At 37.6% G+C, this 13,704-nt stretch overlaps 1 protein-coding gene across 2 annotated transcripts in view; it reads right to left on the bottom strand.

The window, feature by feature from the left end:
- Positions 1–5,329: 5,329 nt before the first annotated feature.
- The window catches only part of YWHAE (tyrosine 3-monooxygenase/tryptophan 5-monooxygenase activation protein epsilon), a 52,433-nt gene continuing 44,058 nt past the window's right edge, over positions 5,330–13,704 (bottom strand). The window contains exons 4-7 of one of the 2 annotated variants that reach the window (XM_081806127.1): positions 12,736–12,942; positions 10,938–11,074; positions 7,890–7,936; positions 5,330–6,278 (exon numbers count right to left, since the gene is read on the bottom strand). In XM_081806127.1, the coding sequence (XP_081662253.1) occupies positions 7,929–7,936; positions 10,938–11,074; positions 12,736–12,942 (352 nt within the window). In that variant the 3' untranslated portion in view covers positions 5,330–6,278; positions 7,890–7,928. The remainder of the gene's footprint in view (positions 6,279–7,889; positions 7,937–10,937; positions 11,075–12,735; positions 12,943–13,704) is intronic. The other variant, XM_081806126.1, reaches the window with a different exon arrangement.

Here is a 13,704-nt window from a genome sequence, read left to right on the forward strand (position 1 = left end):
AAGACCAACCAGTGCAATCTTGAAGAACAAAAAGCTGGAGGACTCACATGACCAGATACTGAACATACAGAGTTGCAGTGGCACCGAGACAAACAGACCAATGAAACAGAATGTGGTGCTGGCTCTTTTGAATATCCATACAGGAAAGTATTATTTTTAACATCTCCCTACTACCACATACAAAATAAATTCTAGATGATTCTAGATCTAGATATGCTAGGTCAAACAATGCTTCCAGAAAAATAACATAAAAGATTAATGATCTTGGGGTATGCAAATATTTTTTTTTTTTTTTAAAGATTTATTTATTTATTTATTTGAGACAGAGAGAATGAGAGAGACAGAGAGCACATAAGAGGGGGGAGGGTCAGAGGGAGAAGCAGGCTCTCCGCTGAGCAGGGAGCCCGATGCGGGACCCGATCCAGGGACTCCAGGATCATGACCTGAGCCGAAGGCAGCCGCTCAACCAACTGAGCCACCCAGGCGCCCCTGCAAATATTTAACTAAAATATATAAAACACTTACCTTAAAGGAAAATATGGATAAATTAGACTACATTAAAATTAACATCTGTTTGTCAAAAGACACCAAGATAATGAAAAAGCAGGGCACAGAATATAGAAGATAATTGCAGTAACAACTCCAAAAACATACTCTATTCCTAATATATATTTTCTACATATCAGTAAGAAAATGACAACTCAACAGAAAAACAGGCAAAAGTGGGTATTTAACAAAAGAGGATATACAAATGTCCAGTAGACATATTTTAGTGTTCAGTCTCTTTAGTCATCAGTTAAATGCCAGTTAAATCCAGAATGTGATTCCACAACATACCCATAAGAAGACTACAACTAAAACCAGTGGTCATACCAAATGCCAGTGAGGATGTGGAGCAACTAAGATTCTCATACACTGCTGGAAGGACTGTAAAACAGCACAACTACTTTGGAAAACTGTTTTGCAATTATCTACGAAAGCTTGAACATACGTATTCCCCACAACCCAGTAATTCCATTCTCAGGTATATATGCAACACTGATGTATATGCCAGAAGATGTACAAGAACGTCAATATCATTATTGGTAACATCCCAAAATGGAAAATAATCCAATGTCCATCCACAGAATACACAGTGGTATACTAATACAACTGAATACTTATATAGCCATGAAAACACACTATTATTACAGGCAACATGGAGTGATCGCACATAATATTGAGGGGAAAAATGCTGTATGATTCCTTTTATATAAGTTCAAAAACAGGCAAAACTAACTGATAGCAATGATCAAGATACTGGTTTCAGTTGCAGGAGTAAGTGGGTAATTACAGACTGAGAAGGGGGCATGAGAGAGTCTTCTAGGATGCTGGTCTTGTTCTATTTCTTGATGTGAGTAATGGTTAAACAGTGTATTCCCTCTGTGGGAGTTTATTAAGCTGTATGTTTCTGAAGTATTTTCTTCATACTTGAATATAAAACTTAAAAGAATGCCAACAGTGTATGTTTCTCCACATCGTCACAACAGATTATTCTATAAATCTAATATTTGCTAATTAACAATTATAATCTACCTAGGCAAAATGAGCATCTCTTAAATGTTCTGGCTTACATCTTAATGAGGAACAAGGCTTAGTGGGGGAAAAATGTTCTGAAAGTTGTTCCTAGAATGGGGCGCCTGGGTGGCTCATTCGTTAAGCGTCTGCCTTCAGCTCAGGTCATGATCCCAGGGTCCTGGGATCGAGCCCCACATCGGGCTCCCTGCTTAGCCGGGAGCCTGCTTCTCCCTCTCCCACTCCCCCTGCTTGTGTGCCCTCTCTCGCTGTGCCTGTCAAATAAATAAATAAAATCTTAAAAAAAAAAAAAGTTGTTCCTAGAATTCCATCAAAAGCAAATTCTGAGGGGACTCAGCAGTTACTGTGGCCTGTTATCATCCCAAACCTATGAACACCAGAATTTTAAATGGAAAAGAAAGGGCCTGGGGGAAGACCTAGAAACAATAATAGGATGGAAGCATGAGTGCCAGGAGTTTCAGCACGACTGGAACAATGGTCAGTCATAGCTTTAGAAGTAGCCTCTGGACAGGATTCATACTTCCCGGATTGTGCAACTACACACTTACTTCAATTACGAAAGCAGCAAATGTCCAAAAAGCAAGGCACTTTTTAAGAAAAACAATCTTCAGCCCTCCCTTACCCAGAGCAGACCTGTACATACAACCTGGCACAGTGAGTTGATCCTACAAGAGTGCCAACCCAGGGTCTTCCCCAAAGTAGTGTAACGGAGACAGCACAGGGCTCGTTTAACATGCATATTATAGCTTTTGAAAAGGAGTCTATCAATTGCAAAACAGATGATCTCAGAAATGTTAAAATATATTTTTTAAATGGTCACTTTAGAGAAAATATTTCAAACATTAAGAATTTTGATAAACGGGGCGCCTGGGTGGCTCAGTTGGTTAAGCGACTGCCTTCGGCTCAGGTCATGATCCTGGAGTCCCGGGATCGAGTCCCACATCGGGCTCCCTGCTCAGCAGGGAGTCTGCTTCTCCCTCGGACCCTCCTTTCTCTCATGCTGTCTCTCATTCTCTCAAATAAATAAAATCTTAAAAAAAAAATTTTGATAAACAAAAAGGTAGAACGGCTTAATGGTTAAGAACATGGACTCTGTAGGCGTACAAACCCAACTATGAATCCTGTTTGAATACAACTAGCTATGTGGCTTTGGCCAAGTTCACCTTCTCCGTTTCCCTATTTGCAAAATGCAGGTGACAACTCATAGAACTATTATTTATGTGCTAGATTACAGACACTGCTTAATAACGAGCACAGTGCTGGAGCACCTAGGTGGCTCAGTCAGTTAAGCGCCTGACTATGGCTCAGGTCACATGGTCTCAGGGTCCTGGTATCAAGCCCCACTTCTGGCTCCACGCTCAGTGGGGAGTCTGCTTGTTCCTCTCCCTTTGCTCTCTCAAATAAAAATCTTTAAAATTAAAAAAATTCGCACAGTGCCTGGTACACAGCCAATACTGAATGTTAGCTATTAGTTGTTCTATCAACTACAGAATTAGTAACTCAAATGATACATAAATCAAGATAGGGCTTGATTTTGCTTAGCCGACTGGATCCAGAGTAACTTCCTCTAAAAGCTCACAATTCAATGACCCATCCTAGAATTTCATCAGTGACTCCTATTACTTGTTACAATTTTCAAAACAAAGATTCATCTTTAAAATGCCATCTCAGCACGCTCACTCTCCTACTGTCCTAGGATCAATAGCACAGCAGCTGATTTGTGATCTTACTAAACTCTCAAAGCAAAAGCCAAGTTAGAGGTTTACATTTATTCCATCAAATTCCCCTTACAATAATCCAACTTAAAAGTTCATTCTCATCTTCCTTGAAGAAGCAAAACCTAACTTTGCATATTGGTTTTTCTGGCCACCAGTTCCAGAACCCAAGTGCAGGAAAAGACACATTTATTGGTGCTTCCAACATTTTAAAATACCTTTGGGTTTAAAACATTTTTTTTTCCCCAAAGCAAAACACTAAGAATTCTAACATTCTTAGTGAAACATAAATTGCATTCAAACTGTAATGGTATCTCGAGTTTCTATTGAAACCAACTGATCCTCAGAGCACTAAAGAGAGCTGAAACAACTCCACCTTTTCAGACCACAGACAGAAGTGGGAGTGACACTGTCCTTACAGGGCTGTCACCTTTCTGCAGTCTTTCCTGGTTGCCGGTCTTCCAATTTTTTATATGGATCTAAAGACCTGTACCAATCACCACAATCCTTCCCCAAGTACCGTACATGGCTTCTTTGGGTGCCAAGTTCTTTTCTCTCCATACCAAGATTGCTACATTCTTGAGCATGCTCATGGTATCCTGAGTTTGCTGAATACAAGAAGTCCATCCACAGAGCCAACTAGAGAACGCTTTCACTAAACACACACCTGTAACATAACTTGACAGAAATCACCCCCACTAGCCAGACTATTTTGTAAAAACATTACCCATGTGTTTGACTCTTCAAGTCCAGGTACCTGTGCATTAGTGTTTAGTATTGGAGCAGACTGCAAAACCCCAAGTCCCATTATCTTTAAAAATCTGTGATACAATTTTAAGAATTCCTTCCTTCAGTTTTGGACCTTGATGCAGCAGACATTCGGCCACTTTACTACTGGAAAAAGAACATATCAACCTGAAGATCTCTTGGACACAGATCCGTATCTCTCCAACTATCTAATGGAATAGCAATACAAAAAAACCTTTTTTATTCTAATTATGGGCATACACATATTTTAATAAGATAAAAACTACTAGGACACATCACTATTCTGTTAATTTCCTAAGTCTTCACTACTGAGAATTAAGCCAGGGTATACTTTTGGTGTCAACATCTCATTTAGCCATGAGTCAAGTGTGGTGATGGAGCGGATATTCTCATACATTGCTGATGGGGGGTGGGAACATGCTATAAAAGTGGAACAACCCCTTTGGAAGGAAATGGGCAGTATGTATCAGTTGAAAAGTTATGTTTCCTCCCACAGGAAATCCAGAAATGTATCATACAAATACACATGCAAATATTTAAGTGGAGACAGTTACAAGGATATTTAATGCAGCACCATTTATAATAGCAAGGCTGGAAACAATCTGAATGTCCAAAAGGAGTAAACTAGTTTTAAAAAAATCAGGAGTACATCCAGGTTACACAGTCACTCAAATTAGATCTAAATGCCTGATACAGAATGGTCTATAGTAACTAAATACCTACACACACTGATGTATAAACTATTTCTGGAAGAAACTACTTAACAATGAGTGTCTCTAGTAAGGGGGTGGCTACACAGTTCTACCATGTGTACATGTACTACTGAGAATGAATGTAATTATTCTTTTCTGCTCCTGCCACTGACCTTTAGAAGTGGTATTGCGGGGATAAAGTAATTTTACTTCAGCCTAAGGAAGATTATTCTGACACATTCAGCCTTATTTGGTTTACAACCCAAAATTCCATGCTAGAAAATGATCCATAATTACACCTTGTGTAAGTATGAGTTTGTACTTTAATGATTAAAATAAATACCGTGCTGCTACCTGGTTGAGAAGATAGGATAGTAATGAACTGACTTGGGTATTCTTCAACAACCAGGTTACAGGTAAAGAAAGTTTTTTTTTTCTAAAAATACACATCATCTTTGGGAAACACAAGTGACTTGTGGAAGAAGGGGAGGAATCTTTCCACATTCAGGCAAACAATACTGTCAATGTGTTTGGACTAGAGTTTATTTTAGAAAGATAAAGGATGGAGGCGCAATAATATTTGGCATTTTTAATTTAGGTTTGTTTTATTTAAGTTTAATGTTAATTCCATGCTGTGTTTCAGTAAGAACAATACAGATTCTGTATCTGTGGCTCCAGTCAGATATCCAGTAGTACAAATTAGCTTCAAGTTACACATACTGAACAAAAGAGGTTGAGCGAGCGAAGGGGGGGGGGGGGCCCAGGGGGAAAGGGAAGGAGAAGAAACAAAGAATTGAACACGCATGCAGGCTTTTCCATACCACCTTCAATGCTAACCTGCTTTAGAGGGAGAGTAAAAGTAGGCAAGAATGAGCAGCCACGGATTGTTGAACTGTTACCAGCACCATGCTTTTCAGCAACATTTCAGCAGAGTTTGAAACACTTTTTACAGCAAAACCATTACAACAACTCTCCAAACAATCTTTAACCCACTTCAAGCTAACACCCAATTAATTTTAAACATTGGTATAAAATTCGATTTAAACAATTAGAAAAAGGAAAAATGATACCACAATGCCTCTATAGTGTGATTAACCTCTCTCTTAGATGCTTGCATCACCTAGAAATTTAATGGCTTTCGAATGTAATTTCCATTTCTAATGGTGATCTTGCCACATCTGGCAGGAGACAATACAGTAATGCTGAAAAAGCCTCTATGCAGTCCTGTTAGTGTCTTAAAGAACCTAAAAGCTGGGACCAGTAAAATCCACAGAAATTCACTCTTGCCTTTAAGAACTTTTGAAAACTGTTTAAAAAAAAAAAAAAAAAACCAACAGGGCAGGAACCTAAATTCTGAGACCAAATGTAAAAGTCAGATTTGGTGGTTCTCAGTGACAATGGGGGAATTTCCAATGGGAGTGGGATGGGAAGGAATGGGGTGGTCAGAGATGGTTTCTCTTGTTGGCTTTTATGTCTCACTGATTTTCATCTTCCACATCCTGCAGCGCTTCTTTATTCTGCTCTTCACCTGCAAAGAAGAATGAGTTAATTATTTTATACTGACTAAATTAGACTCTGTGGTAACAAAGAAAGGTATCATTCCAAGCATAGACTCCTTATATTTGCTACAATTGGTATTAAACACAGACAGCCAAAGGACTTCTATCCTCCTTGACACCCGAGATGCCTAAGCCAAGAATTGCTGCTGGATCAAGGTCCTGAATGGTCAATAATCAGGATGAAAAAAACTGATGCACAGTAAAACTATTTTTATGCTAAATAAGCTCTTAAAAGTAGACAGCCAAGGTAACCATATTACTAAATGATTTTCAAGCTTTCATGTATATCTTGGGCCAAAATACTTTCTCAATAACCTCACCTCTTCAAGAATCAAGGGTACTTAGTTTTTTTGGTAAAATCTACCCAACAAGCTCCATGTGAAATGCTTCAGTAGAAAACTGAGCAGTAAAATGCTCCAAAGAAGTTCTATAGTTTTAGAGGGAGGGTTCTGCTTTTTTTTAAATGAGTTTACATTTTGTATCTTAGCCAGTCACACCAAACCATAAACCAAATTTCTTACTCCAGAGTGAAACGGCATGCTCAAAGTAAACCAGACCGCTGAGGTTATTAAAAAAGGGCATTTGGACCAGTTCTCTCATGCCATTTTTCTCTTCCCTTAAAACATGATGATTGGCCTGAGGAGTTTCAACTGCACTATGACATGCAACAGAAAGCCAGCTTATTCACTGGAGAATCATCTACCTATTAATAAGCATTAAATAAGTCAGCCATAATACAGAAAGCATGCAGGCTTTTGCTAAATAATAATGAAACAGGTAAAAGTTACATTGTTTTGTGCTCTAACAAATCACTACAATTCCTATGTAGTTAATAGTTTGAATCAAAATAAGTATCAATTAACTAATCCAACAATCACTGCGGTTCAGACAATCCATCCATTCATATTGCTTGTTAATTAGGACGGACAAATGACACTAAGACTGGCTGCATACCAACATAAAGCATTTAACCCGGAGGAGTGCTTTTTAAACAGTCTGAAAGACCTTGATATGATAAACAATGCAGTTACAGCAACAAGGATTAGGTAAATATAGTTTTAGACATTTTAAATTTTCTTCTCTGACAAAAATGTCTGATATTGAAATGTGACTCTTAAAAAGTACTTAAGGTACATAAAAATTTTTGACTCCTATATATAGAAAAAGACATGCAAAAAGAAAGACAAAAACTATTTACTGAGGAAAGAAATGATGCACCACCCAATGGTTCCCAAAAAAATGTATTCGAACTTAGGAAATGAGAGTAACATTCACGCTCATTTTTAACAGCAATACACTGCCAAAATATGGTTAACAACAGAGCACACTCTAATTCGCTTATAAGCAACCATTAGATTTGCCAAAAGTTCCAAGTAACTTTGGCATAGAATATTGTCAGATGAGTCACACCCAACCAGAGGTAGACAGGGGTAGCAGATCATAAATGTCTTAGAAGGTTTCACATCCTAGAATGTAGAACAGGCAGTTTTGTAAGCAAAAGGATGATGATATATGCAGGCATGATTAGTGAAGAACCAAAACTAAAAAGCAGAATTTGCTGTGCCATGATAATGACTTACAAAGTAGAGTTTTTAGGAAAGGAAGAGTTGGATTTTCCTTTAGGAATCTATATTGCAAGGAGAAAGGGAGGGAGAACAATCACATGAAAGCAACATTACAAGAAAAATAAACCCAGAGAGCAGGACAAAAGAAAACATCAATGATTTAGGGGAGTCAGATTTGGGTCTTTTTAACTTTGTATAAAGTTCACTCTACAAAGTATCTGTTCCTCTTACCTTTAAAAGGATGAAATAATATCCTCTTAAAAGGTACACAGAAGAGGGGAAAAAAGGTTTCTTTGGATATGTATTTCTTTGCCCACTGTTTCCTGATTTGGGGGGAAGAAGGGAACAGGCAGAGAACACACATTTCCTTTCTATGGACTTGTGTATGAAACGGTCCTCTGAACATAGGTTAAGAGAAAAGGACTGAAATCACGTGATGAGAAATAGTGGTAATGTTTATAAAGATGTTCCAACACAGACAGAAGTAAACATATTTTGCAGTTAAAAAAACATCTCAGTAAAAGCTCAGGAATCACATACACATTTCTTCCTTTAGAAACCTTTAATTCAAGTGTTTTTTTACACCATTTTTCATAATAAAATTAAAAAGAAAACTATCTAAATAATGCTCAACTAAATCCAACATCCTGGGAAGCTGCCAATTTCATGGCTGCAATTTTGCAGAGATTCTAAGACACAAAAACCAAATTAATAAAACTAATGTAATAAAAACAATTTTCATATAGTATATGTAATACTACACCTTTTAGGAAAATAGCGAATAAATTACTAGTACCCACAACGATTTGTAAATTCAGATAATTTGTTAATTTTACTAAAATGTCCAGAGGCTACTTGAATTTTTCACTGTTAAATGTATGTTTCATAGTTTCAAATATTTTATCACAAAGCTCTTAAATAAAAATTAGTCTGTTTCAACCAAATTTAATCAGTGGTCCGATTTACAAAGAACTATGAATCAAGTGGATTTTACTGTATTTAAATAAAACTCTTTTAGGATTAAAGAGAAATCTATGCTGAAATGTAATAAAACATCTCTGTACAGGGGCGCCTGGGTGGCTCAGTCGGTTGGGCGTCTGCCTTCGGCTCAGGTCATGATCCCGGGGTCCTGGGATTGAGCCCCGCACATTGGGCTCCCTCCTTGGCGGGGAGCCTCCTCCCTCTCCCACTCTCCCCCTGCTTGTGTTCCTGCTCTCCCTATCTCTCTGTGAAATAGATAAAATCTTAAAAAAAAAAAAAAAAAAATCTGTACAAAGAACCTTTGGAACTATGTAAAGTAGTTTCAAGAAAATACCCTATTGTAGAAGGCAATCTATTTCATAAAATGTTTGATTACCAAGAAAAAGAATTATCTCTGGTTCTATGTAAAAACAGAATGACATATAGTTTACTCTGATTAATCAATTATTGGTTACCAGTGATAAATAAAACATTAGAAAATATACTTTATTTCCATTTAATTTTATAATCTAGCAAGCTTAGTTATAAAAGTTGGCATGAAATGTCTAAAAAAAGCAATGTTTCAACCCAGGTGACGCTGTTATTTTCACCCTCAGAAAAATGCCCCCAGAGGTCAGAGGGGTATATACCTTACTTAGGTCAATACCGCTTACCAAACTCTCCACATGTTTTCCTTTTATCCCCTCAAACAGGGAGTTATTAGTCTTCTCTGAGGGTGACTGTGAAGAGTCCAGAGCAGTTTGGCCATTCTTCTGAGTAGTTATTGTTTAGAATACAACAGAATGTTAAAGCTGGAAGGAACCTCAAGTCATTAGTTCAGAGAAGGTTGGTTTTGAATCCCACAGACTGGCAGCAGTTGCCTGAAGTGCTGTGTTGGAAAGTAGTATGTGGCTCCATCTGGCTTCATTGGGTAAGTGTGCAAGTAGGTCAGAAGTGCCACATATCTCAAACCAACCTTAAGTCAAATATCTAAATATTTCATAAAGCTAGCTGGCTTTAAATGAGTCACCTAATTCTCACTTTAGTACCTAAGAAGTCTAAAATCTGACTCTATCCTTCCAGAGTAAGGAAACACAACATACAAGCCTGGAAAACCCATTTTCAGAGGTACATTTAAGAAGTGGAACGCTTCCAAAGACCGTCCAGCATGCTATGCTGGCTTAACCAACAGACACAGCCAGCCTCAAGCAATACAACATATGATTCAATTTGGGTAATATACTCTTAAAGGATCTGCAACTAAAATTGACAAACTTTTTGTTTCCACTTCCCATACCACCACCACCAACTGTAAAGCTAGCTCATAAAATGATCACATCACTCTAGTTTTTGTGCTCTGTGCCCTCCACCTCCCCCCACCCACCCTTCAATGATCTATCATGGATAAAAAGATTCTTTGGAATAAGCAGACTAAAATCTCCTTTAAAATCAACAATTATGCAAATCTGGGCATTTAGAGGATAAATATTAACCCCCCATCACAAGACTAAGCTTTGTAAAATACTATTTATAACTAAAAACAAACAACAAAAACAGAGACACCAGACCTCTTAAATAAGGAAGAGCAGGACATTCCATTTGCTCTATAAAATCCAAAGACAAAAAATTTCCTTCTTTAGATAAAGATTTCCACAGAGAAGATGATTCATATTTACTGACACCATCTAGTTTTAACCTGAGGATACTAGTCAGCCAAGCAGTGATCGTGACATTCAAATACAATTACTTAGATCCCTAAAATTGAATCTGAGAAAGATAAAATGCGCTGCTTCCTGCCTCCATCTTCCAAAACAGTGAGAGAAGCAAACTAAGTTTAGCTAGCATTAGAGACAAAACTTTTAAAGCTTCGAATATTAAAAAAAGATCCCCCTTTCCAAACAAGTCTTTTACACATAATCGTATAGCCCCAAACGAAAATGTACTTTGAGATCATTTGTTATAAAGGCAATAATTAAAATTTGATAGTCTGGAGGATAGGCTGAGTCTAAACTGTAGCTTAATGTGAAGAAATACCAAGAAACTCCTAAAAGTAAAAAGACCCAACAACTGAAAGAGATGCATTTAACTTCGGAGTTTCCTTACCATCACCCTGCATGTCTGAAGTCCATAGTGTCAGATTATCACGTAACAACTGCATGATAAGTGTAGAGTCCTTATAGCTTTCTTCACTCAGCGTATCCAGTTCTGCAATTGCGTCATCAAAAGCTGCTTTTGCCAACCTAAAAGTATTTACATATTACAAAAATAAGCCCAAAAACAGAAATGACATGTCAGAAATCAATCTTTTTCTTCAGTTATCCTACAGTACGTAATAGTGACACTGAGTATCTTGGGTTTTAAATACCAAAATAAAGAAAAAACAGATGTAAGTGATGAAAATTAACTTTCTATTTAATGTTGTATCTAGCAAATTTGGAAGCAAATTTTTGGAGTACTTCTTTTTAAGAAAAACAAACAAACATTCCCCTCAATGTGGAGCTCAAACTCCTGACCTGAAGATCAAGAGTTACATGTTCTACCAACTGAGCCAGCCAGGCACCCCAGAGCACCATTTCTTACTAGGCTTTTGACAAGCATATCAGTAAACAGAATACACAGACCAAACTCTAACCTGAACCACCACCAAAATATATGCATAATAGAAGTATTACGAAGTTCTAGTCAACAGCTCACTTATTTAAAATTTTAATGTAAAAAGATGAAATGTTGGACAGCTCAGTTTAATTCCAAAGAATTTAATGTTAATGAAAGCAAAAAAAACAAAAACAAAAAGGCAATATAGAACTCATAGTAATGTGATATATAAGCCATTTGCTAGAATTTAAAAGAAAGAAAATCAACATTAACTGGGTACGCTGTATGATGTACACCAAGTGATGCGGGACACTAGTGGAGAAACAGAAGAAACACTCCCAGTCCACAATGAACATGTAAGAATAGAGGACTGATACATAAAACTATTATAAAACAAGTATGAAGTGCTACTCTGGAGAAAGTACTTAAACCCTAGAGAATGAGCAAATTAGGAAGCCAAATATGAACTCATCTTAAAGGGTAGGAGAAGAGCATGAATGCAACACTAAAAATTAAAGCAAATGCATAGGGGTGCCTGGGTGGATCAGTCAGTTAAGCATCTGCCTTCGGCTCGGGTCATGATCCCAGGATCCTAGGATCGAGCCCCACATCGGGGGTCCCTGCTCACTGGGGAGCCTGTTTCTCCCTCTGCTGCCCCCCCTACTTATATTCTGTCAAATAAATAAATAAAATCTTTAAAAAATAAAAATAAAAAAAATGGGGGTGCCTGGGTGGCTCAGTCGTTAAGCAGCTGCCTTCAGCTCAGGTCATGATCCCAGAGTCCTGGGATCGCGTCCCACATCGGGCTCCCTGCTCAGCGGGAAGCCTGCTTCTCTCTCTCCCACTCCCCCTGCTTGTGTTCCTGCTCTGTCTCGGTCTCTGTCAAATAAATAAATAAAATCTTTAAAAAAAAAAAAAAAATATGGAACCAACATACAAAGATGGAGAACGGCTCATAATAAAATAGAAAGTATGTACACTAAGAGCATAACTATATTAACATGCCTACAAAGACTAAAAGCTAATATAAAAAAAATTCTATTATAATTCCACTCTCCCACTATAAAGTTAAAAATTGAACCTACCAACAAAAATTTTCCCCATCAACATAATCCAAAACTGCTATCCTAGTGAACTGAGATAGGGTTGGTCTTAAAATCATCCAAACAGTTTCATTAAGAGGCAAAAGAATTCTCTGTTACATGGCCAAGGCTGCATAAGGCAATCCCAGGAAACAAAACAATTCTCTTTTGTAACTTTTTTCCACTTTCACAGTGAGAGCTTTTGTTTCTCTTCCATGACTTACCTGCAGGCACGGTCAGGGGAATTAAGAATTTCATAGTAGAATACGGAAAAGTTGAGAGCAAGACCTAAGCGAATTGGATGCGTTGGTGGAAGTTCTGTCATTGCAATATCACTAGCAGCTTTATAAGCCACTAGGCTGTTCTCTGCAGCCTCCTTCCTGTCATTTCCTGTGGCAAATTCAGCCAGATACCTGTGGTAGTCCCCTTTCCTAAAACAAAACAAAACGAATAGAATTAGGAAAAATAACTTTTTAAATGAAAGTAAAGTGTCGAAATTTTATAGTCTATAAAATATGTGACAAAAATATGTTTAATAATTAACATGGATACTTCAATAATTTCACAAAGTCTCTTTCAGCAAAGATGGACTATTCAGTTTTCCTCCTCAGAGTTCAGAATACCAAATAAGCAAAATCCTAGAGAAATTAACTGGAAAGCCTCAAAAATCAACATATGTATCACTGACTACAATTAAACATAAAAAGGTGGTTCCAAAAAAACGGCATGACAGTTTGTTAATTGTGAAATAAAACTTCTACATAAAATGTTAAAATTGAACTCTGTAATACACTGCTACAGCTGGTGGGTAACTCCATACAAAAACAAATGCAAATAGATAAAATCTAGTACTCTTACAAATAAACACTCTGACCACCTTAAATGCAACAATTGTTCATTAGCAGTGAATACACAAATGAGCACTCAAAAATTAAGTTTTAAAAATCCTTCCTCCCATGTAACTATCCTTCTAACATTAAACAACTATTCTTTCGGGGCGCCTGGGTGGCTCAGTTGGTTAAGCGACTGCCTTCGGCTCAGGTCATGATCCTGGAGTCCCTGGATCGAGTCCCGCATCGGGCTCCCTGCTCGGCAGGGAGTCTGCTTCTCCCTCTGACCCTCCCCCCTCTCATGTGCTCTCTGTCTCTCTCATTCTCTCTGTCTCAAATAAATAAATAAAATCTTTAAAAAAA

The sequence above is a fragment of the Leptonychotes weddellii genome, chromosome 15 (genome assembly GCF_054177405.1).
Source record: "Leptonychotes weddellii isolate Sample4059 chromosome 15, ASM5417740v2, whole genome shotgun sequence".
NCBI lineage: Eukaryota > Metazoa > Chordata > Mammalia > Carnivora > Phocidae > Leptonychotes > Leptonychotes weddellii.